Raw genomic sequence first — 25,423 nt, forward strand, 5'->3', positions numbered from 1 at the left:
ATGAGCAATGAAGCTTCAAATTTCTATCTTACAATTTCTATCTTCTGCTTAAATCTAAGATGATTAATGACGTTAATGCCTATAGTTTCAGTTCTCAAACAACTTTATAACACAACATATAATAATATCATTTGAAACATGGGCGTCATCTGTGGGGCCATGGGGGAACGTATCCCCCCACGGTATTTCTACAGAAGCAGTCCGCAAGGACGTAACCGCGGATACGACATCCACTAGGGATTGGGGGCCGTCCAATGTATTTCGCCGTGTTAAATACTGGCCCCTGGGGGGTTAATTACAGTCGTCCGAATAAATATTACTTAAAATTCTAGTTCAGTAGGTAAAACTGCATAGAAAAACCGCAACTGCCATAGTCTAGGCCGCCGCGGATAAGTACCCTAGATCATCTACCTGCAGTTTTACTTCCTGAACATGAATTTTAAGTAATATTTATTCGGACGACTGTAGTTAACCCCCCAGGGGCCAGTATTTAACACGGCGAAATACATTGAACGCCCCAATCCCTAGTGGATGTCGTATTCGCGGTTACGTTCCTTGCAGTCCGTGCGGAACTATTCTTTAGAATTACCAAGACTAGAGCATTCAGGAGGTGCCGATGTAAAGGCAACACATCTCACTTGATCTGAACTGAATTAACTGCTCGTGAAGTATGCCGTAATGCCGGCTCACTTCATGGTATTGTCCTTTATTTGTACAAAATTCGCTCGACAGCAAACAAGAAAATGTCATTCCACGCTGCGTCTTGTCAAGGAATATCTTTGGGAAGTTTGTTTACCCCTCTGACTTATTCTACAACCCGGGAATTAGGGGTCTAGTAGTGTTTACCTTCCGGCCATAGTAGGGTTCCCGGTAAGCGTGTCCATTTTTACAGTTGACACAAGGGTGACAAGGCTACAATGAGTTTGTGTAACCAAATGTTGAACAGTAGTATATGGCAGGAGTTACATATGGTAGGAAATAAAATAAACACAGGCGCCATAGGTGCGGAGTCTTACGATAACGTTGTCGAAAGGCTTCATGAATGAAGATGGTTGGTGTCGGTATGAGCATGTAGGCCTATAATGGTTACAGGGACCAGCAGTATGCAGTTAATTGGGCTATGATAATTCCGGTGACTTGTTATCTATTAAATGTGGCATAAGTGCAAGTAAGCTGCATAGCTTCGCTAACAATTCTTTGTCACTGTTTTCTTGTAGTGCTAGCTGGACTAAAACTCATTTTCATTACCTCTTAACAGCTGCAATAAGGCGTCAATGAGCTGATTTGTGTTTAACGCAAAATAAAACTCTTTAGTTATTCGCGATTAAGTTACGTGGGTATGTAAACAATTACAGAATATCTCTGTCGAAAACAACCTGTTATGGTTTTGTTGTATGTTGTCCTTGAGGCTATTTACATTCTCTCTCTCTCTCTCTCTCTTTTTATGTTCACTCGTGTATTACTTAAATACTGGCTGTTCTTCAGTTCTCAGCAGAAACATAAATAGATTTTTTCCTACTTACTATCGACATTTTCTTCTTTAGAAAAAAATTTACAAAAATGGCATTCACTGCCTTCCTCTAGAATCAATCGTCTTTCTCATATGAAGGCTGTAAGAATATGGTATTAGCAAAAGTGGCACCCCTACATTTACTTACGATTACCTCTAGTTGACATAGCGCTGGATTAAACTAATGTATCGACCACATATATAACAAATTAGGGTTGGGGAGGGGCTGGGGACGAGGAGGTGGGATGTGGTGGTTGTGGGGAAGGATTGCCCCTGTCACCCATTGGGTGGCAGACTGTCAGTAGTGTTTGAAATGTATAGACACTGCTATTAGGATGGAATAACATTATGAGCTGCTGAAACGCAAGAGCCCGTGTCAGCACAAGGCTGGCTGAATCTAACTGCTACAGAATAACGATAGGTCTTCAGTATCAGTAGACTTTCACCGTACTCATCAGCTGCTCAGACGATCAGAAGTAACTAGAAGCAAAAGCTGTCGGTTAGGTTAATTTGCCAATGACAAAGGACCCACCAAAGCGATCTTTGGCAAATTATTAAGCTTTATCATCCGACGAAGATCATGGATTGCGAGCCGAGGATTCTTTTGATCTTTGTTGCTGTGCTGGTGGCGCCATCTTGTGAGTATTTGGCTAACATTCAGAGTTACTTTGAAAGAATGTAAAGATTATGCTGCATACGCTGTTAGTCGGAATTAAAAACCCAATGGAATTAAGGCTCATTTGAGTATATGGCTAAATTATCAGCTAAGAATTCTTATTCAAACGAATTAATATTCGCGCGTACTTATTGTTATTTATTCGAAACGTTAAGTTTTGTTTTAGTGTCCTATTACATTTAAAGATGCCAATTTAATTGTGTTCCAATGTTTTCATCCATTTTTTGGTTGTATACGACAGAAATGGAAATGTTCTGACACGACATTTGATAACGAAACAGATAATAAAAAATATTAAAGGCAAGTATATTGTCTGTCTTTTGATAATGTACCGATCAGTAGCACAGTAACCTATAATACTAAATGTGTCTAGGGATCAGCTCCGCACCATTTTTATGAACTCTTGCGTATAATATGAGGGTTAACGAAGGTTCCAAAAATGTCTGAATCAGGTTAATTCCTTCAGATAAGTTGTTGGATGTTCAGAAAGTCTTTGCTGAACAAACGATTACACGATATTAATAATTTTGTGGGGTGGGGGTTGTTGGAGAATGGGTGTTGCCCAAGGCAGGTGTTGTCAAATTTAAATAAAAAGTTTCTCGCTACCTTATGCATAAAGGTAGGTAGTAAAAATAGTTTTCTAAAAGGTTAGAGGTTTCAGCCCGTTTACTTCTGCTTGACAGAGAGACAGACTTACACTTTTTGTGTGTGTTCGTGGGTTCAATTGCTGGTCAGTTTGTTAAGTCAAAATATAACAACCCATAGCCTTTAGTATATATATATATATATATATATATATATATATATATATATATATATATATGTTTGTATTTTATATATATGTATATATGTTTTTGTATTTATATGTATATTTGTTTTTAATATTTTATATATATCTATATATTATATATATATATATATATATATATATGTATATATATATATATATATATATATCTATATATATATATATATATATATATATAATCGTTTCAAAGGTCATCCTTTTTGCATTTCGGTATTTCAAAAACATGCGTTCATCTTATTAACTGTAACTGATAATCTCTTCAGGTTTGGTTTTTGTAACAAATTAAAACAAATTTCCTTAAAGAAATGAACTCCAATTTCCTGTTCTTCTTGAACGTGAGACTTGAGAAATTAATTACAGATATACCGTTAAATAAGAAGTAACAAAGCGTGATTCTCTCTTCTAAGAATTGATTCATAGTGCAATTGCTTTGAGGTTTTCCTCCTGTTACACCTTTGTAACCTTTTACTGTCCATTTCTGTTTCAGCACTGAATGACCTCGTAGGTCCCAGTGCTTGGCATTTGGCCTAAATTCTGTATTCAATTCAATCAATCATCGTTGGAGTGAGTGATTGACTCGCAGAGATACAATGGACAATGACCCAATGTCTTAAAGCGTCAACGATTGACTGATGCCGAGAAATAAATCTTGTTTATTTATTTGCATATTCAGTTGCCTACCTTATCACTAATCAGCACAGTATTTATTTGCATATTCATAGTTGCTGTACGTTATTACTAATAGCACCAGTAATTTATTTGCATATTCAGTTGCCTACCTTATTCTAATCAGCACAGTATTTTTTGCATATTCATTTGCCTTACGTTATTACCTAATCAGCACAGTATTTATTTGCATATTCAGTTGCCTACTTATTACTAATCAGCACAGTATTTATTTGCATATTCAGTTGCCTACCTTATTACTAATCAGCACAGTATTTATTTGCATATTCAGGTTCCTACCTTTATTACTAAAATCACACAGTATTTTATTTGCATTTCATTGCCTACCCTTTATTCTAATCAACACAGTATTTATTTGCATATACAGTTGCCTATCTTATTACTAATCAGCACAGTATTTATTTGCATATGCAGTTGCCTTACCTTATTATATTTCAGCACCAGTATATTTGCATTCCAGTTGCCACTTATTTTACTAATCAGCACAGTATTTATTTGCATCATTGCCTACTTATTACTAATCAGCACGTCTTATATTTGCCCATATTTATTTCCGTGGGCACCTTACACCTAAATACTATTTCGCCACCAGTATTTATTTGCCATATTCAGTTGCCCTTACTTATTTTCTAATCTTGCCACCAGATGTATTTGTATTATTCCAGTGCTACATTATTACTAATCGCAAGTATTCAATTGCCATTATAGTGCCTTACTTATTCTAATCAGCACAGTATTTATTTGCATATTCAGTTGCCTTACCCTTATTACTAATCACAACAGTATTTATTTGCAATTCATTGCACCTTATTACTAACAGACATATTTGTTTGATATTCAGTTCCTTACCTTATTACAATCAGCACAGTATTTATTTGCATATTTTGTTTGCCTTACCTTTATTACTAATCAGTGCTACGTATTATACTAAATCAGCACAGATTTATTTGCCATATTCAGCCACATAATAGTGCATATTCAGTTGCCTACCTTATTACTAATCAGCACAGTATTTATTTGCATATTCAGTTGCCTTACCTTATTACTAATCAGCACAATATTTATTTGCATATTCAATTGCCTACCTTATCACTAATCAGCACAGTATTTATTTGCATATTCAGTTGCCTACCTTATTACTAATCAGCACAGTATTTATTTGCATATTCCACTTCTAACTATTACTATTCAGTCACATATATTTGCATATTCATTGCCTACCTTATTAAACGATTTCATTCCACCATTATTTATGCATATTAGTGCCTACCTTATTACTAATCAGCACAGTATTTATTTGCATATTCAGTTGCCTACCTTATTACTAATCAGCACAGTATTTATTTGCATATACAGTTGTCTATCTTATTACTAATCAGCACAGTATTTATTTGCATATTCAGTTGCCTTACCTTATTACTAATCAGCAGAGGCCGTGTTGTATTCACTTCTCTCATCGTCAAGTTTTGCATAACCCGCACTGGCCTATAAAACACATCGCATAACCCATTTAAACAGCCACCCGTTTTAGTCAGTTTAATTATCTAACCATCCATGCCTCTAATTACCGATCAGTTTAATTATGACATGACCTACTATGTTATTCTCTCCAGCCAGCGAAAATGTGACGGTGGTGGATTTGCACAGCGATGGAATCGTATCGGTCGACAATATCGTCGACGTCTCAACCAACGCTTTGCCGACGCTGTATCAGGTAAGATTAGAAAACTGTTTAGTACTTTCCCTTTTACTGTACATCCGTCCACATTCCCTGTCTGCCATCTTACTTTCCTAACAATAGTTTCATAGTACAACTGGGAGGTTTTCCTCTTGTTACGCCTTTAAACCTTCTTTACTGTCAATATCCTTTTTCAGAGTTGATTGACCTCGTCAGTCTTTTGCCTGGATTTTATTTTCCATTTCAATATATTCACTCTGTATTTTTATTAATTTATAATTTACCCATTTATCTATTTTTCTAATTACTGAACTCCTCTTTTTGTACTTCCCATTACCTTCTCTTACTTTCTTTCGAATGAACACCAAATTCCATGGAACCTTGAATTTCGAGTCAGTGGCCCCTGTGGTGGGCTTGTTCCATATGAATAACGTTCATCTTCTTAATAATAATAATAATAATAATAATAAATCTGTTACTTTCTAATGAACATCATAATCTTTGAAAGCTTGAATTTCAAGTCAGTGGGCCCTGTGGGGGTTCTTGTTCCATATGAATAGGGTTCATCTTCTGATTAATAGTAACAATAGAATAATATGCTCACCAATCTTTCTGTCTCCCACAGTTCACCACCTGTTTTAGAGTTCGGCTGCAACACTACAGCGAGGCGACGGTCGTCAGTTATTACGTAGAAGGATCTGATAATGAATTAACTATTTGTAAGTAGCAAAAAACTGGCATTTTAGCTTTGTGATCTTGCAATATGGGAATAGCAGCACCAATGTTGTAATCTTGCAATATGGGAATAGCAGCACCAATGTTGTAATCTTGCAATATGGGAATAGCAGCACCAGTGTTGTAATCTTGCAATATGGGAATAGCAGCACCAATTTTGTAATCTTGCAATATGGGAATAGCAGCACCAATATGCAGTCAGTGTGCCTCGCCGTCGAATCTCTCTGTTCCAGAGGTCTTTTCTAAGTTTTGCACCGTTGTGCTGTGAAACAGCCTCCCTGAGGATGTTTCGCGCCATTAGAACTTCGAAAGTTCAAATACGAATCATCTTGTATTCTAATAATTTCCTTACATTTTTATTTATTTGTTGATTTGTTCACTTATCTGTTTCTAGTCACTGATCCCCTCTTTCTGTATTTTCCCGTTACTTTCACTGACTTTCGAATGAACACCTTATTCTTTGGGAGCTTGAATTTCAAGTCAAGGACTCGTGTGATGGGCTTGTTCCATATGAATTGGAATAATATCACGAATATAGGAATGTTAGAGAGACTGTTTTTACACGAAAATAGGACACTGTTTTTAATACAAATACAAAAAAATCTCAGTTGCCTTCATTTACTTTCAAGTCCTTAAATACCATGACCTCTCTCCAAAAGTCCTCGGACTTCCGTTCCTTTTTGTTTATTCAAGAAATGTATATTACTAAATTTCCGTACCATGTCACCTGGTCCTTCAAGTCCGCAAGTGCATGATTCTCCCTTCAAGTCTTTATTCGGACTTTTTAGGTTATTCGATATTACTAAAAGTCCACAAGCTTCACATGACCTTTGAAGTTCACGAGCCGGACTTCAGTTCTTTCAGTTTTTCAGTGGCCGGACGATTCTTCCTCCCTGAATTCGGGGACTTTATCTTTCGTTAACTCCCGCTCTTTTATCCTTACCCCTGCTGACCCGTATGAGGAAGAGCATTGGGATTTTTCCCAGTCGGTCTCGACTCTATGGAAGCACTTTATTGTCCTCTTAAAATATTTGGAGAGTGTGATTTTAGCTCTATTATTATTATTATTATTATTATTATTATTATTATTATTATTATTATTATTATTATTATGAAACGAACAGACGGTCGTGGGAAATACAGAAAAAGGAGATCAGTTTTTAGAAAAACATAAATAAACAAATTAATAATCAAAAGGAAATATTGGTATATAGACAGCACAAGAGTATTGTTTAGCGGCAAATATAGTGTTAGACATCACTAAGGAGATTAAGAATAAGTAAATAAAATGGAAAAAAATTCTCGCTATATATTTCAACAGTTAAAAGAGCAAAATAATTCAGCCTTTCCCCTGCTTTGTTTTCTTTGCTCTTGCTCTTTTGCCAGTCAAAAATGCGTTGAGCTTAGTGTTGTTATACTCAGGACGGAGAGAGTAAACAGTAACACCACGTAGAGTACTGTTTACTTTTCTCTTAGTTCGAAAATGTCGGTCAGAGATCGATGGAGCGCTTGATATTTACGATTACAGTAATGGTACTGTTAGTACTATGCCTGTATCGAGCGTTACGTCATGGAACTCTCGGAACTCTCTCTCCACCTAAGCCCTAAACAAATGTCTGCGAAGAAACTGATGAACCAACGCTCCATTATGGGAACGAAGTGGAGGCGCTGAATGTGAATGACAGAAATAGGTTGAAGTTTGCACGAGTCCAATCAGCAGAACAAATGAGGACTTTCAGCCTCTTCTGCCTTCTTTCACCCTCTCTTAATTGAAAACTGTTTCGTATTGCCACTGCGAGGCTTTCCTCCCGTTACACCTTTCAAACCTTTTACTCTCAATTAACCTTTCAGCACTGAATGACCTCATAGGTCCCAGTGCTTGGTCTTTGGCCGAAATTTTATATTCCATTTATTTTTTCTTCTTTCATTCTAGGGTTCAGTGAATCGAATGCCCTGGGGTTCACCTGCTGCAACAGTGCTTTGAGCTTCGTAGCGGATATGCCAGGGTACCACGTCCGACTGTTCGAGTGGAACAGCTTCTGCCTGGCGTTTGACTTGAAGTCCAGACTGTATTACACGATGCTCAACGGCCACGTGAGTCCTAAAGTCCTCGTATTCATAAATTGCTGTTATCATATGACTGTTACTGTAAATGATGTTGACATTTCCTCTTTGATGCGCGAATCAGACTTTTAGATGAGTGAGTTTCTTAAGAGGAAAAGTCACGATTCCTCTCCATTAAAACCTTTATGTTCAGACATTATTTCGTCCTGTTAGCATCGTTCATTATCCTCTGTAACCATTGTCTTATGCTGGCTGCCTGTCATTCCTCGGTTATCGTACCTCAAAACCAGTGTTCCTATGCAAAACTGTTATATAGTACCCGTTTATTTTAGATTTTTACTATTGGTGTATTTAAAATCGAAAGATAATTTCATATTAATTGTGTGTCCAAGTCTTGGTTGTCACTTTTTTCAATGATTTCATGTTATTCCTAACATACTGACCAGTCTTGTTAAATGTCCTGTGAAAGCATATTATATATGCTCAGTAGAAGTTACTGTTACACTCGAACAGATACTGCATCCCCACTGCCAGATGTAAGAAAGAGGAGCTGTCTTTGAATGTAAGCCATATTGCGAGCTAGCCAATTTTATCTATACAGCCTTTTTTTGTTTTGTCTCAACAGGTCTGGAATGCTACGGCCCCGTTTCATGGAAAGGCAAATGACAGAGAGGCTGTCAAAATTGCAAGAGGTGGCCGCCTTGTCCTCGGCAATGATCTGGACAGCACAGAGGGAGACTTCTCCCTTTGGCAGGCAGTGAAAGGGGAAATAGCAAACTTCTTGTTCTACGACGCCTTTCTCGAGCCTCAGGACCTAATTAATTTCGCTTCCTGCCAAACGAAGATTGAAGGACTGGAGCCACTCTACCAGTTCTCGAGTTCGTGGCCGGTATCAGAGCTGAGAGGGAAAGCTACGCGATACAGTGCCCCAATTGAAGATGTGTGCAGTACGCAAGAGGCCAGTCATTTCATTATACTTTTCCCTCAAAGAATGTTCTTCTCAGAGGCATCCCAGTGGTGTGAGGTTTTCAAGGGGTCACTGGAAGTCCCTCAAAATAAAAAGGAGCACAGAGAGTCTCTCGATTTGGCAGGGAAATTCGTGGAAGAGTGCACGAGTGCTATCCAAGGCATATACTGGCTTGGACTTCGCGCTAATGTGTCAAGTCAGACGTGGCTAAAGTCTGACAGCAGTGAAACGCCTCAGTGGCAGAACTTTAGGGAAAATAGCCCAATAATCAGCCCTAAAACTTGTGCCATAGTTGAAAGAGCAGAATTTGGGAGTTTTTGGGGAAGTTCACGTTGTGATTACCTCTCGTGCCCCATCTGCAGGTACGGCCAACTGCCGACTCTTCGTTTACTAGGACTGTGCTCATTGTCAGAATTTGATTCACTTTACTATGCAAGACACGGAAGGGACGGAAGACCAGAATTCATCGGGCACTTCGCAACCGTTATCCACTTCTCTGGCGAAAAATGAAGGATGACTTTAACCAGTAATGAAAGTGGAATATTGGCTGTGTCTGACCCAGGTCCTCTTCACGGTTATCCAATTGGCAGACGAAGGTGGACCATAGAAGGGGACCGGTGTCAAAACGGCGAGGTAAGTTTAATCTTCTTTTCAGCACAATGCCTACTCGGGGTCGCTGTTTTAAATGGTCCTTTTAATGAGCATGTTTCTAACATGTGCCCTCCCCCCCCCCCCAACCACCACCACCCACAGTCCATTACTTTGTCTCTACCGTCTTCTCGAATTGCCCGAGATTTATTACTTACGATGAATACGCTCCAAGGCCTTTGAGATCAAGCAGAGGAAACTTGTAACGCGCTCAAATCAGCATTTATAAAACCTTCCATACTTGCCTCCAGTAATGAGCTCGACCCAGCACCTTTTAGGCATAAGCACAGTAAGCAATATCTTGGCAATTGTAGATCCTACTTACGTGCGTCTGGGAGGTTTCCCTACTTATAAGAGTATACCATCATGAAGTGACGTCAAGTATAGCCTTCAAGCACTCACGGCACATCAGAAAAAGCAAGAGTGATGATTATTAAACTTTCCCGGTAAGTGAAATTCAGAGGGGCCACCTTAGCAAAGCCCTCTGGTGATAGAGGTTCACTCTCGACGTGGTTCGGAAGTCACGTAAAGCCGTTGGTCCCGTTGCTGAATAACCACTGGTTCCATGCAACGTCAAAACACCATACGAGCGAGCTTAGCAAAGACCTAATTTGGATCTGTTTAAGGAGCCAGTGATTGATTGTGGAAGTTATATTTGACAGATAAACTCCCTTAATTTGTTTGTTGTAAAAATGAATATTTTTTTGTTGTCTCTGAAACACAAATCCATTCACACTAGATGCCTGTGAGGTGGTGATACCCTAACTCGTATTTTTTTTTATTTTTTTTTTTTTGCGGATTTTGACTCCTTTTCTAGTTTTGTCTATCCGCCCGCGCTTTTTTGCTGTCCACTTCTGTCCACCCTCAGATCTTAAAAACTACTGAGGCTAGAGGGCTGCAAATTGGCATGTTGATCATCCACCCTCCAATCATCAAATATACCAAATTCCAGCCCTCTAGCGTCAGTAGTTTTTATGTTATTTAAGGTTAAGGTTAGCCATAATCTTCTGACTGGCAACGATATAGGCCAGGCCACCACCGGGCCGTGATTAACGTTTCATGGGTCGCGGCTCGTACAACATTATACCGAGACCAACGAGAGAGAGATCTATTTTCGGTGGACTTGATTATACTATGTACAGTAAACTCGATTGCGCCGAAACAATTTCGGCGTATTTTTTTACTTGTTTAGTTATATTTTTGGCAGTTGTGTATTTTGTTTAGTTATATTTTTGGCAGTTGTGTATTTTACAGACCTTATTCTTTCTCTAAAAATATTTTGTGTTAATTTGTTCATTTGCTTTCATTCTACAACATGATTGTGCTTTGTCAGTAAAATGGTGGTAAACAATTCCAGGCAGATGCAGTAATGTGTGTACTTGCATTAGGAAAAGAAATTTATCTTGGAAATTCATTATTATGGTTGAAAGCAAAAGTTTGTTATAGAATTTTCCTTCCATTGTCTTCAAGTGAAGCGCTGGATGGCCGAGCAAGTAGCCTACCAAACCGTCGCCCTCCATTTTCTTCCGGATGACGACACCATCTGAATACTCATGTAGTTCAGGTAGAGAAGAGAAGCTAGTCCTATGCAAAAGCTGACATATCTGAGCAGTATCAGGTGCAAATCGTATGATAATTGGATAAGAGATCTGGTTCACCAAAGCAGAAGCTTAGTGAACCAGGAGTCAGATGACATCTGTGCTCTATACTCTGTTTTTTTTTTTTTTTTTTTTTCATCTTTCCACCCGCCTGTGGTGTTTGCATATGGTAACACTGCGTCCCGGGCTTTAGATAGTTACATTCAGCTTACATTCAACAATTATAATAATATCCTATTTCGAATATTAACGGTGTAATTCGCATACAGTAAATTATTAAAACCCTTTTCAGTTGCAAATGTACACCCAGATATCCTTTTATGTACTTAAAACATACACATAGCGTAACTATCTAAAGCCCGGGACGCAGTGTTACCATACGAAAACACCACAGGCAGGTGGACAGATGGAAAAAAAACAGAGTATAGTAGTACCCAGTGGGTCCTGCCCGTAGCACTAGCAGATGCTAACGGAAAAGTGAATAAAATAATTAATAAAAAAAATAAAGAGTTATCAAGCTAACTCTGATTCAAAAAGATACCTGATTACCGTGAGCCCATGAAGCTACCTTCGTACAAGTCACCAGACAGGATGTAGCTAAATTTAAGTATATCTTAGTTTAACAAGACCACTGAGCTGATTGATTAACGGCTCTCCAAGGGCTGAACCCGAAGGATTGCCAGATATTTTTACGTGGCTAGGTACCAATTGGTCACCTAGCAACGGTGACCTACAGTTTATTGTGGGATCCGAACCACATTATATCTAGAAATGAATTTCTATCACCAGAAATAAATTTCACTAAGTCTGCGTTGGCCGAGCCGAGAATCGAACTTTGGGGCACCGGACTGGTAGCTGAGTGCGAAAACCACTCGCCCAACGAGGAACGTCTCAGGATAATGCTGCTCATTACTTCTCACAGGTTGCGGGGATCACTTGCCTTAGTGAAGGCGAACCTTCTTGGGTTTTTTTTTCCTCGTGCAGGATTTTTCATTGAGGAACGCACATGGTTCCTTTTGACAAAAGAGAAAGGAAAAACCGTGGTGTTTTCAGAGGCCACCTTCAGTCAGTGAAGTTTCAGCATCCCTTACAAATCAAAACGACAAATGGTAAACATTGAGTTGTGTTCTCGGAATCTGTGTCCACGTAAATGGGTGTCTTATCCTGCAACGCTCTGAGAGTATTTATCATCAATTACAGGTAACTCTCCTCCTGACTCTTTGCGATGAAAGCCAGTACACCTGCGATGATGGAAGCTGCGTTCCTTACGAGCAGAGATGTGACCACAAGACGCAGTGCAAGGACTTCAGCGACGAGAAAGGCTGCTCCGTCATCGTGTTACCACAAGGCTATTCCATGGAAATCCCTCCTCCTGTGTCGAGCGACGATCCGCTAGAGCTCTCCTTCTGCCAAGAAATCATCTCTGTGAGGGAGGTGGACATCGCCGAATTCAGGGTGCAGATTGACGTGCGACAGAAGGTCAAGTGGAGGGACACCAGGCTCACCTTCAGGAACCTCAGGCCAGGAAACTTCTCCAACAGAGTAAAGGTGGGTCCTGTCATACCTTTGCCTTTGTTATTGTTGTGCATAATTGTGCGTTTTGGGACGTGATATTTGATCTGAAGCTAAGCTGTATATTTCTAATGAATGCGCTAGAAATCTGAGTATTTTCTTCTACTTGGCAGCTCTCCGAAGGCCTCTGGCTTCCAGAGTTTTACATAGAGTCCGGAGATCAAAGCCTGGCAGACTCAAACGTGAAAACCTCGTTCCTGTTTGTTCAGTTAAACAGTAATCCACAAGACAAGAATGCAACTAGTCAAGGTAAAACACACTACACCGTTCACCTTTGTTGTGCATTCATCCTTGCTCCTCTAGGACTGTTAGGCCCTGGCAATCTTAACATTTATGCTGATTTGTCAGCCTGGAACTTCTTAATTTTCTACTCCTTCCTGCAGAGATTTTTTGTTTGTCAATCTCTCCTTTTTTTTATGTAACTACATTTCTCGAATTTTCGACTAGTCCTACTCAACATCCAGTACAGAAACAATTCAGCTCAGTAGCTTCTTTCTACCATTCACTTCCAGTGTTCTCGTATTACAAACACTTTCAACTTATTCCACCATCCTCTGCAGCTTTTCTTCACAGTCACCAAGTATGCCACATCCCATTCACAACCCCTTCTCTCAACGTAGAGAATTACAGTCTGTTTTTCCCAATTTATTCCAACCATCTTTGCTATTTAAAGAACAGTTAATCCCAATTTATCGAATGTTTGATCAAATTGTTTGCGTGATCAGAAGACGAATTCAGTCGAATACTTCCTTCTTTCCTTTGCAGACAAACTGTTCGATGGAAAAGAAAACACGATCGTGATGATCCAGCGCTCGACCATATCCTTCTCTTGTCACTGTCAGTTCTGCCTTCTGCGGTACCCGTTTGACACGCAGTCCTGCTCCGTTCTGTACTCCGAGGTGAATGCTGTTCAGCACATCAATTACACGATAGTAAGTGCTCTTCCTTGTAGAGTTGCTAACCAACTCCTACTGCATGTGAGAGAAAGACTTTCTTTCGCCTAACGAACCTGAAGAGGAATTTTTGCCGCCCCGTGAGTCATCCACGGTCTAAAAGTATTTGCCAAGGCCAAACCTCCGACCTATTTTTTACATCTCCGGATTAGGCGAAGGCAGTAAAATTTCAGTTATGAATAATCCATTTATGCTTTTACTTGATTAATTGGCCTTAATAAATGTTTTTCATAGATATTCCTCGAAACATTCTATTTTATTGAAAAAAAGCTCCTTGTCATAGAAGACAGACAACCTTTACCACTGAATGTAAGATTACACTCTCCAAGTGGACTTTTATATATGTATATATATATATATATATATATATATATATATATATATATATATATATGTGTGTGTGTGTGTGTGTGTGTGTGTGTGTGTGTGTGTGTGTGTGTGTATGTGTAGGGAACTTTTTTGATATTGGCAAGTTATCGCTATATTTAGCCGAAATTTAGATACGATGATTTGCGTGTTAACAACTACATTTTTAATATAAAAGTTTGAGTTCTCTTTTTGATAAGTTTTTCATCTCTATAGCTTTTTTTTTTATCATAGAGAAGATTTTAATTATTGATTTTAAGCAAAACGGAGTATTCTGTTTTGATATTTCACAGTAGCTAAGTATGGGACTATGGTATAGACCTAATTATATAATGGGGTAATTTTATAATAAAGTCAAAATATATTAGCTTTATAGCATGCGATTTTTAACTTTTAATAAATTAAATGAATTATGCTGTTGTAAAAATATAAAGATAGTTTCATCGAAGCCTATGCTAAAGCGTTTTCTTTGACAGATATGAACGGTAAACACCAAGCGATATAGTAGAAATCTCTCAAAATGTCCCATAGATTCGGTATTGACTTCAGTAAGTTGTATTTCTAATTAAATGTTAGGTTATCATTTTTAGTATTTTGAATACGAGCAAGGGCTTAAGCAGATGCTTTGAAATTAGTTCTTTTTTCAGGAAAGCGTGTCCTTTGAGGGAAATCGCAAGCTTTTAGAATACATGGTGACCGGAGTGACTGCTGAATTAATGAGGAGAGGTGAGGTGGAGGTCATTAAGGTAAGGAAGGGGGCCAAGGACATCTGCCCGAAATGAAATGAGGTGAATGTGTAAAGTAAAGGATATAAAAAATGGTTCTGATTCCTAAGCACTCACTCCGCACAGTTGTAACCGGGCGCAGTCACCGCCATCTTGAATTCAAGATGGCGGTGGCACAGTACGCTGTTCATGTTAGGTGCAGAGCTACTGTATATTTAACTTTGAACAGAGCTTTATCACCTTGTACCTTTTTTAATCGTCTTTAGTTTGACTTGATTTTATAGTACTTCAAAATATTTATTTTAATTCTTGTCCATTACCCTTTTCTGCAACAATAACCCAGAAAAATTGGAGATGTTTCTAAACTAGATATTACGAAACAGTGTCGGTGAATTTCCAATTTACTTTTAACCCTCCCCATTTCATTTCTTTTTATTTGAAACTGAGGCAGAGCCATGCTATCATCTTTGACATCCATCACTTTCTAAGTTAACAACATCCTTAATTTTCATGGCTAACCAGTTTTCAGTTAGGTTATTTCAGGGTCTCGAAAGTAATGTCATGCTCTTTTGTTCTTGGTATTACACCTGAATAAATGTTCGTTGCTGTCCTCCCCAACACTCCAGATATCACAGACCTCGTCCATGTGTTTAGCCTAGAAGTAAGCCTTCAAGTTCAGCGTATTCAGCCTGGCTTTCATTATCATAAACACGTCCTTTGTTTCCATCATATCATCTTCCCTATCTCCTTGATGCAATCCTTCAGGTCTAGTTTATCAAAGAAATTGTAAGCATCCCCAAGCCATATGTGTTGTAGTAGTCAATCACTGCGTTAGGTACGCCAAAGAAAGTCGACAGTGTTCTTCTCCCAAAACATCAGGAGGCCGGCCCCTTTAAACAATTCCTTTACGGTGAGAACTTAATTTTGATCTCTTGACACATCTGCAGTCACGGACGCCATTTCACAAAGAATTCTCATACCAAACGATGAACTTCCTTTAATTCCTGAATTTTCTTCACAGATCGAACTCGTGTTTCAAAACCAGTATGGCTACTACATCGGCAATGCCTTCCTCCCCAGTTTACTACTGGCAGTTATCTCGTACCTCACATTCTTTTTCGATAAGGACGACTTTCAGGTATACTGAGTTTGCCGTGCAGTACTTATTTGCTTACCCTGGCATTATTTGTGTCCCATTCTCTGGGGGAAAGCTCCATTATTACCTATCAAATCTACGATCTAATATCGATTTCTGTTTGGACTTAGTTCATATTGGTCTTATGAAATTCTAACCGACAAATTTGACTAAAGATTTTTCATTTCCCGTTTTCAAACTGTTCCTACAGGTTTGAGAAAATTTTTGCTGTGACAGATGTTCAATTGGGATCTAATTTCTACTCCATTTACGAATCTCTGCCAAAATGATGCTTGGGAATGTCAGCTTAGAAAGTTTTTGAGTTATGTGATTCTATAAAAGATAAATTTGTCGTCTAACCCCCATTCAGTCGTCTTAAGTGACTACTGTGTCGTTTGTAGACGTGAGAGAGTTTACATTAGATGTTAGGAAGTCAGAGAGATCGAGACAATGCTTGTTTTTATTCAGTTCTTACCTAAAGTTGTGGTTCCCTAACTAAAACCAGGATCCATCTTCTCAGGATAGAATCATGGTATCCTTGACCTCTCTCCTAGTGCTGACGGGGCTCCTGACCCAGACTAGCCAGTCAGTACCCAAGACGACCTACATGAAGACCATCGACGTGTGGTACGCCGCCCTCATCATCTTCGATTTCTGTATTGTTGTCACGTTGGCTGTCGTGGAATTTCTCCACTGCCAAGAAGCGAAAAGCAACCCTAGTGAGGCCCTAAGGGACACGGAACACTTCCAACGTCTTCTGAATGCTGCCTGTTCTGATGGAAAGAAGGGGAACGTGATCCCAGTGATTCAAAATTTCATCGAGGAAGCAGCGCCAAAAAACGATGGAAAAAGTCGAGCTCTCTTGGTCAACAAATGTGCCATTATGGTTTTCCCAGTGGTTGGAGTATTGTTTGTCAGTTTCTTTCTGTGCTTAGCTTTCCAGATAATTTGATTAGGAGGGGTTTTCTGTTGCACTGTGTAGCTTAAATGGCATAGGATGCTATGGCGCAAAGTGCCTTAAAGCTATATAACGTTAATTGTGTTGTTTATTTTGTTGAATTCTGGATATATGTCATTTCTGTATAGGCCATAGTCCACATCCAGTGTAATGGTATGACCTTTTCTGGCACTTGTAAGATAAGTATTAGTGTTCATCACTAAAATGTTCCTTATGCGCCATTAGGCACTTATAAGATATTAATGTTCATCACTAAAATGTTCCTTATGCTCCACCAAGGTTCTCTAATGGTATGCAGTCACCTCGAGCTTCTCACTAGGATTGAATGGTTATTATTGGCCCTCATGTAAACCAACGGCCATCATGCTGAGACTTTTAGCTCTCTCATGAGTAATCCATGGCGTGTTGAATTTTCACTTAATAGCTATTGTAGTCTTTACCTTCTTATTAAGCATACTGTTGGCTTATAGGCTGCACCACAGTCAGAATGTTAAATTTGTATGTTTAGGGTAGTTCTTTAAGTTGCTGATGTAATTACTGATGTAGTGACAAACTTTTCAAGTTTAATAAGTACTAACCCTTTCCTTGAATATTCGAAATAATGTATTACACTTTAACATACACATTAATTATTGCACTCCAATACATAGCTGCTAAGCCTTGAAAAATTATTAATGTACCCAACGTCGCCTCACAAGAACTTGTGAAATGGAAATCTACTGCATGTGGAAGTTTTCCGATGTGTGGAAAGACAGAATCCGATATATTTGATTGTTCGATGTGGTCGTTTTATCGGCCAGGAGCGTCAGTATGAGCCAATAGGTGTGAGAGACAGTGTAAACGAATCATGAAAGGAAGGAAACAAAATCGTCCTGATGATTTAAACACTAAATTTCTTTTGCAACACTGTAAAACAAAGTCAAAAGACATCTTTCAAAAGCTAATTAGGTATCAGGAGATCAGCGTTCTGAGGTGTGGTCATTTGGAGAGAATGGAGAAGAATAGGTTGGTTAAAAAATTTTATACTTTTGCCACGTTCTGTTAAACATTCTGTGTATGTATATAAAGCATCTGATATTGGGAAGGTTCATACACAGTTAAATCAACCTTGAAAGATCAGATAAAGAATGAATCTAGCCCGTAAACGCCTATTGGACGTATTAAACGTCAACGAAAATTTTCTGTTGAGTGCTTAATTGACGTATGATACGTCGACGCAAAAAAAGTTTTTTTTTTTTTAATTCGCGGAAAAATAGTTATAGGCCTACTTGGTGAAAACTTTTGAATCACACACCTTGAGGGATGCTGGGAGTTCACGGATCAAGCTGTTGTTTTGTTTACAAGCGTTACCCACACGCTCATGCGCGAATTTCTTTCTTCTCGCACTAAAAAGCATCAGCGACACATCTCAGAAATTATATCGTCAATTTGACGTAATTTTTGCACCATTTTATATTAGCCATTACATATAGTTTTATATATGAAAGTGTGCGCAATTTCATGTAGAATACAACAAAAAACAACCCATGGTTGTAGCTTTTATCAGTTTTGAAACATTTTCATATAAATAACGATAAGTGCCAAAATTGCAACCTTCGGTCAACATTGACTCGACCGAAATGGTAAAAAAAACGCAATTGTAAGCTAAAACTCTTATATTCTAGTAATATTCAATCATTTACCTTCATTTTGCAACAAATTGGAAGTCTCTAGCACAATATTTCGATTTATGGTGAATTTTTGAAAAAACTATTTCCTTACGTCCGCGCGGTAACTGCCGAAAAAATCAGAAATTCTTTCATCCGATTGTCGTGATGTTTGCACCATTTTATATTAGCCGTTACATAAAGTTTTATATATGAAAATATGCGCAATTTCATGTAGAATACAACTAAAAACAACCCATGGTTGTAGCTTTCATCAGTTTTGAAATATTTTCATATAAATAACGATAAGTGCCAAAATTTCAACCTTCGGTCAACTTTGACTATACCGAAATGGTCAAAAACGCCATTGTAAGCTAAAACTCTTACATTCTAGTAATATTCAATCATTTACCTTTATTTTGCAACAAACTGGAAGTCTGTAGCACAATATTCCGATTTATGGTGAATTTTTGAAAAAACCTATTTCCTTACGTCCGCGCGGTAACTCTTCCGAAAAAATCAGAATTTTTCGTCAGATTGTCGTAATGTTTGCACCGTTTTATATTAAGTGCCAAAATTTCAACCTTCGGTCAACTTTGACTATACCGAAATGGTAAAAAACGCCATTGTAAGCTAAATTTCTTACATTCTAGTAATATCCAATCATTTACCTTTATTTTGCAACAAACTGGAAGTATGTAGAACAATATTTCGATTTATGGTGAATTTTTGAAAAAAAAACTTTTTCCCTACGTCCGCGTGGTAACTCTTCCGAAAAAATCAGAAATTTTTTCGTCAGATTATCGTAATGTTTGCACCGTTTTATATTAGCCGTTACATAAAGTTTTATATATGAAAATGTACGAAATTTCATGTAGAATACAACTTAAAACATCCCATGGTTGTAGCTTTTATCAGTTTTGAAATATTTTCATATAAATCACGATAAGTGCCAAAATTTCAACCTTCGGTCAACTTTGACTCGATCGAAATGGTCGACAAACGCAATTGTAAGCTAAAACTCTTATATTCTAGTAATATTCAATCATTTACCTTCATTTTGCAAATTGGAAGTCTCTAGCACAATATTTCGATTTATGGTGAATTTTTGCAAAAAAAAAAAATTTTTCCTTACGTCCGCGCGGTAACTGCCGAAAAAATCAGAAATTCTTTCGTCCGATTGTCGTAATGTTGCACCGTTTTATATTAGCCGTTACATAAAATTTTATATATGAAATATGCGCAATTTCATGTAGAATACAACAAAAAATAACTCTTGGTTGTAGCTTTTATTACTTTTGAAATATTTTCATATAAATCATGATAAATAGAAGAATTAACTCGGCCGAAATGGTCGAAAACTGCAATTGTAAGCTACAACACTTACAGTATGGTAATAGTCAATCAATTACCTTCATTTTGCAACAAACGGGGAGTCTGTAGCACAATATTTCGATTTATGGTGAATTTTTAAAAACAACTTATTTTTTACGTCCGCGCGTTACGAATTCATGCATCATATTGTGATAATATTTTCTCTGTGTTGCTTTGATCGTTTTACAATTTGTTATATACCAAAATGATCGCAATTTAGTGTACAATACAACGAAAATATAATTAACTCATTAGCTTTAACCGTTTTGCTTACAGCGTGATTTGTATGCAATTATATATGAAATTTTTTTTTTTGCACTGTCATATATTCCATTAACTCTTAATCTTGAAAACTAAGCGTGCTGTGACTTTTTGAAAAAAACTTTTTTCCGCTTCGGCGGTCACTCCCGAACGCCACCGGCATACGGGAGACACTTTCGAAAATACCGGCTCGGCGTTTAAGGGCTTGTAGGGATTGTTGTTCTGCATTTTTACAGCACCAATGCATATAATATATATATATATATATGATAATCAGCTACCCAATCATATATATATATATATTATATATATATCATATATATATTATCTATATATATATATATATGTATATATATCTATATATATATATATATAGATATATGTATAGATATATATATATATGTATCTATATAGATATATATATATATATATATATATATATATATGTATATATATATATATATATAGATTATATATATTATATATATATATATATATATATATATATATATATATATATATATATATATATATATGTATAATATATATATATATATATATATATATGATATATATATATATGATGTATATGTATATATATATTATAATATATATATAGTATATATATATAATATTATATATATTATTAATATCTATATAATATATATATATATATATATATATATATATATATATATATTATATTAACAGCGAAGGGCATCGCCCACCCCCGCTATTTTAATATTTGGGATGCGTTTAGCCAGAGCGTTAGGCGAACTGGTAACTCTCTCTCTCTCTCTCTCTCTCTCTCTCTCTCTCTCTCTCTCTCTCCTCTCCTCTTTCCATTATCTAAGGTCATCAAATCAGAGTCGGAGCTACAAAAATATATACGTTTATTCAAAGCAAAATACTAGTTGAATAATTCATGTTCTTACAGGATCATTAATGGAATGATAATAGTTTAAGTCTCACAGACAACCCGCCCCCCCTCGGTATTTAAATGTCTCAATCAGTAATTAGTCACACCAATTATCTCTTCTCCAAAATATTATAGTTCCCTCCACTAGGACACTCGGTCCCCTCACTAGAACCGCCTGTTTAAAAGACAGGAGAACACACTAGTGAGCACACACAGTTGTAAAGACAAAGACAAAAGATTAAATGAAATAGAACATCTTTACAAGATATCAAAACAAGCCATCCCTTTGGCTAAAGTATAATGACACTTACCCATTACAGCCTGGAATTTCACACACTTTCAAAAGGAAACACCTTGGCATACGCCATCGTGGCTCTGCCTTTCTCGCACAGACCTCTCCGAAAGTCTTCCCCTAGTTTTGGCTAAAGATGCCATTATGAACGGAAGAGGCGCACACGTACACATGAATTCACACACTTCGTCAACGCCCCAATTAACTGGTCACAGCCAGTTTTCAAAGGCACCTTGAACAAGCCCTCACGAACTCACATACCCACAGAACGAACATTGACCTGCTTAAGTAAGCATCTTGGTGTCACACCATCCCAGAAAAGATTTATCAGCTTTCTCTAGGTTGTCGCTCGGACTCTGTCTCCATGGGAAGTTAAAAAAGATGAATCTGTAAATACCTCCTTTTTACAGATTAGCTCGGCCACTACCCTGGCTAGCCCCTGCCTAGCCATAGCTCACATATAAAACACATTGGCCGGCTCAAAACACAAAATATAGTAGTAACTGCACGTCTCTGGCAGCACAACATAATGTCTATCACGCTTCATCTCCAATAACAATTGGGTGTATAAACTTTTCTCTGCATCTTGGATTCTTGAATATCCCTCTTTGTCTGCAGCTTCCCGCATAGACGTAGCACGCTGTAGGAAGACGAAACATCTCCCAGTGGAAAACATCTAACGGCTTCTGTAGACCCAAAAGCGCTGTAGAACTCTGTAGACTTGTAGAAACTCTCGTAAGTACCTGGGCAAACGACAGCAACATCTCTGCACGGCTGGTGGGCGTCTTGCTAGCGTCGGGGAACGACGATTATGGTGTGTTTAAGTATGTCAGTCAAGTCATCGGTCAATTAGAAAAGAAAATTAACCCCAGACATCAGATAATGACTTCAAAAATTCAGATACACTAACTGAACGTCTCCCAATTAACTCCATTTAATATGACCACTAAATCATAAGTCATTATCACAACTCCGCAAAGAAAAAAAAATATTAAGTTCTCTAACTCAATTCTCCAAACTCATACACCAGCACACACAATCCAGAACTCACAGTAACTCTACGGACTTCTGCACTCACATTTCAAACTCAAATTCCCACAAGAAAAAAAAAGAAAAAAGGTAATGAGCCCAAGGAAAAAAAAAATCACGTAACAAGCCCAGCCCCAAAAATCAAAAATGTTCTCTCAAGCTCTAATATTTCAACAACACACAAAATCAGTAAAAACTTTTCACTGCTCACATAATTAATTACAATGAGACTTAATGTCAAACGCCCATCTATGTAAATCACAACCCCGATAAATTACATCTCCCATCCAAAAAGAAATGCTATTTAAAGTTCAATCCCCAATTACATCTCTCGTAGGAAAAGGAAAAAAAGAAAAATAAAAAAAAGATAATGACAATTGAACTTCCCCCATCACAAAGCACATAATATATGCATGATATACATAACCCCGCGTTTTCCCCAACAAATGCAATATGCATAGTTACGGAATTTTCCCATCGCAACTATTCAAGCTATCGGACACGGCCAGAAAGCAACCCATTACATGTGCACTTTCATGAAATGCTATTGTCAAAATTTCCAGATATTGCAAAAACTCTAAGCAATCACCACTAAAAGAAAAGAGTCAGCACACCAGACTCATCACAGCATTTTCAGCAAAAAATCCACCTGCGGACACATCAGGTGCTCGAACTGCAGCATAAAAATGTTTAGTCAGACTCACAACTTCAGAAACTCATGATTCTCAAAAAAAGATTCTATAATGAAACCAAGTAAGCACATTTCATGAAATTATCTCCAGGATATGACCAATGTGTTCAAAAATTTGTCTCTAAGACAACTCTCATATGATACTGCCCAATTATATATAAAAAAAATTATCACCTATTCGGGATAAAAAAAACTACAATAAACTCGTAATTCAGCAATTATATGCCTCCAAAAATAACATCTCCAAAGGACCACAATGCAGTAATGCCACTCGCCTCCAAATAGTCACGAAACCAAAAAGAAACACAGAACTCTTCTCTTGGCTCGAAAAAACTCCAGGAATTCAATTCAAAAAATCATAACCACAAAAAAGGTCACCCGTCAAAGATCAATTCCACCTCCATATATATATATATAACCATCTTAATAATAAAACCACTCCGGTGATAAAAATATTTCCTTCATTTAGTTAATAACCACACCACACCATATTCCCTCTTATTTCCCCAATAACCACATGTTAATAAAAACCACCACTCCAGCAATAAAAAATATTCACCTCTGTTTCGGCAAATAAAAAATACTTACCTCTATTTCACCAATAACTCCATGTGGAATAAAACAAGTTTCCAAAAAATATTATATCTCCAAGCAGGATCATAAAAAAATGTAACTCCATCTCCAAAAAAATGCACTCAAAGCACCTAGCTGACACACTCAAAAAATATTGCCGAGGTAGAGCGAATTAGATATTAAAGGACATTGTAGCTCGATGTAAGTATATGAATCACGGTAATGTGAAATGACTTATATAAATGCTACGTGTTGTCAAAAGCACTACAACGCTACCGGAGTCGAGGTGGGTTGATGTTGTCTCCAAAACCAACGAATTACCTGAGCGTGAAAGTTATTTGAGGGTGAGAGACGACATAAACTTATGCCTCTCGCGGTGGTGGGGTTGGTAAAAGCTTCACTGACGTTCCTGGATTTGAATGTCTTCTTGGGTTCGCACCCAGGACCAGGCAAATCTATTATCGTGTAAAAAAATTCCCCTTCGGTTAAGCATATATGAAAATATATTAATTCCGAGGGTAGACCCGACATTAGATATAAAGGACATTGTAGCTTCGATGTCGTATGTATAGGAATCACGGTTAATGTGAAAATGACTTAATATAAATCACGTGTTGTTCAAAAGCACTACAACGGCTACCGGAGTCGAGGTGTTTGATGTCTCAAACCAACGAATTACCTGAGCTGGCGGAAAGGTATTTATTGGAGGTGAGAGACAACATAAACTTTATTGCCCTCTCGCACGGTGGTTGGGTTGGTTAAAGCTTCACTGACGTTCTGATTTTTGAATGTCTTCTTTGGTTTCGCGCCCAGGACCAGGCAATAATCTATTATGTGTAAAAAAATTCCCTTCGGTTAAGGCATATATGAAAATATATTAATTCCGAGGTAGAGCAAATTAGATATTAAAGGACATTGTAGCTCGATGTATGTATATGAATCACGGTAATGTGAAATGACTTATATAAATGCTACGTGTTGTCAAAAGCACTACAACGCTACCGGAGTCGAGGTGGGTTGATGATGTCTCCAAAAACCAATGAATTACCTGAGTGCAAAAGGTATTTTGAGGTGAGAGACGACATAAACTTATGCCTCTCCGCGGTGGGTGGGGTGGTAAAAGCTTCACTGACGTTCCTGGATTTGAATGTCTTCTTGGTTTCGCGCCCATGACCAGGCAAATCTATTATCATGTAAAAAAATTCCCCTTCGGTTAAGCATATATGAAAATAAATTAATTCCGAGGTAGAGCGAATTAGATATTAAAGGACATTGTAGCTCGATGTGTGTATATGAATCACGGTAATGTGAAATGACTTATATAAATGCTACGTGTTGTCAAAAGCACTACAACACTACCGGAGTTGAGGTGGGTTGATGTTGTCTCCAAAACCAATGAATTACCTGAGTGCAAAAGGTATTTGAGGGTGAGAGACGACATAAACTTATGCCTCTCGCGGTGGTGGGGTTGGTAAAAGCTTCACTGACGTTCCTGGATTTGAATGTCTTCTTGGGTTCGTGCCCGGGACCAGGCAAATCTATTATCATGTAAAAAAAA

General features: G+C 37.7%; 1 protein-coding gene across 3 annotated transcripts; it reads left to right on the forward strand.

Annotated features, from left to right (window-relative positions):
• Window positions 1-570: 570 nt before the first annotated feature.
• On the forward strand, window positions 571-18,306 carry LOC135223526 (glycine receptor subunit alpha-2-like). Of its 3 annotated transcripts, none has more exons than XM_064261996.1 (11): window positions 571-870; window positions 5,295-5,395; window positions 5,985-6,078; window positions 8,028-8,188; window positions 8,784-9,758; window positions 12,572-12,919; window positions 13,057-13,192; window positions 13,709-13,875; window positions 14,910-15,008; window positions 16,009-16,125; window positions 16,643-18,304. In XM_064261996.1, exons 5-11 carry the CDS (start codon window positions 9,639-9,641, stop codon window positions 17,072-17,074), a joined length of 1,419 nt encoding a protein of 472 aa, XP_064118066.1. In that variant the 5' UTR covers window positions 571-870; window positions 5,295-5,395; window positions 5,985-6,078; window positions 8,028-8,188; window positions 8,784-9,638; the 3' UTR covers window positions 17,075-18,304. The 3 variants fall into 3 exon arrangements, with proteins under 3 accessions (XP_064118066.1, XP_064118068.1, XP_064118067.1); XM_064261997.1 differs by lacking the exon at window positions 571-870 and adding an exon at window positions 890-2,148; XM_064261998.1 differs by lacking the exon at window positions 16,009-16,125 and having other exon boundaries at window positions 16,643-18,306.
• The last annotated feature ends 7,117 nt before the right edge of the window (window positions 18,307-25,423 follow it).

The sequence above is a fragment of the Macrobrachium nipponense genome, chromosome 10, assembly GCF_015104395.2.
Source record: "Macrobrachium nipponense isolate FS-2020 chromosome 10, ASM1510439v2, whole genome shotgun sequence".
NCBI lineage: Eukaryota > Metazoa > Arthropoda > Malacostraca > Decapoda > Palaemonidae > Macrobrachium > Macrobrachium nipponense.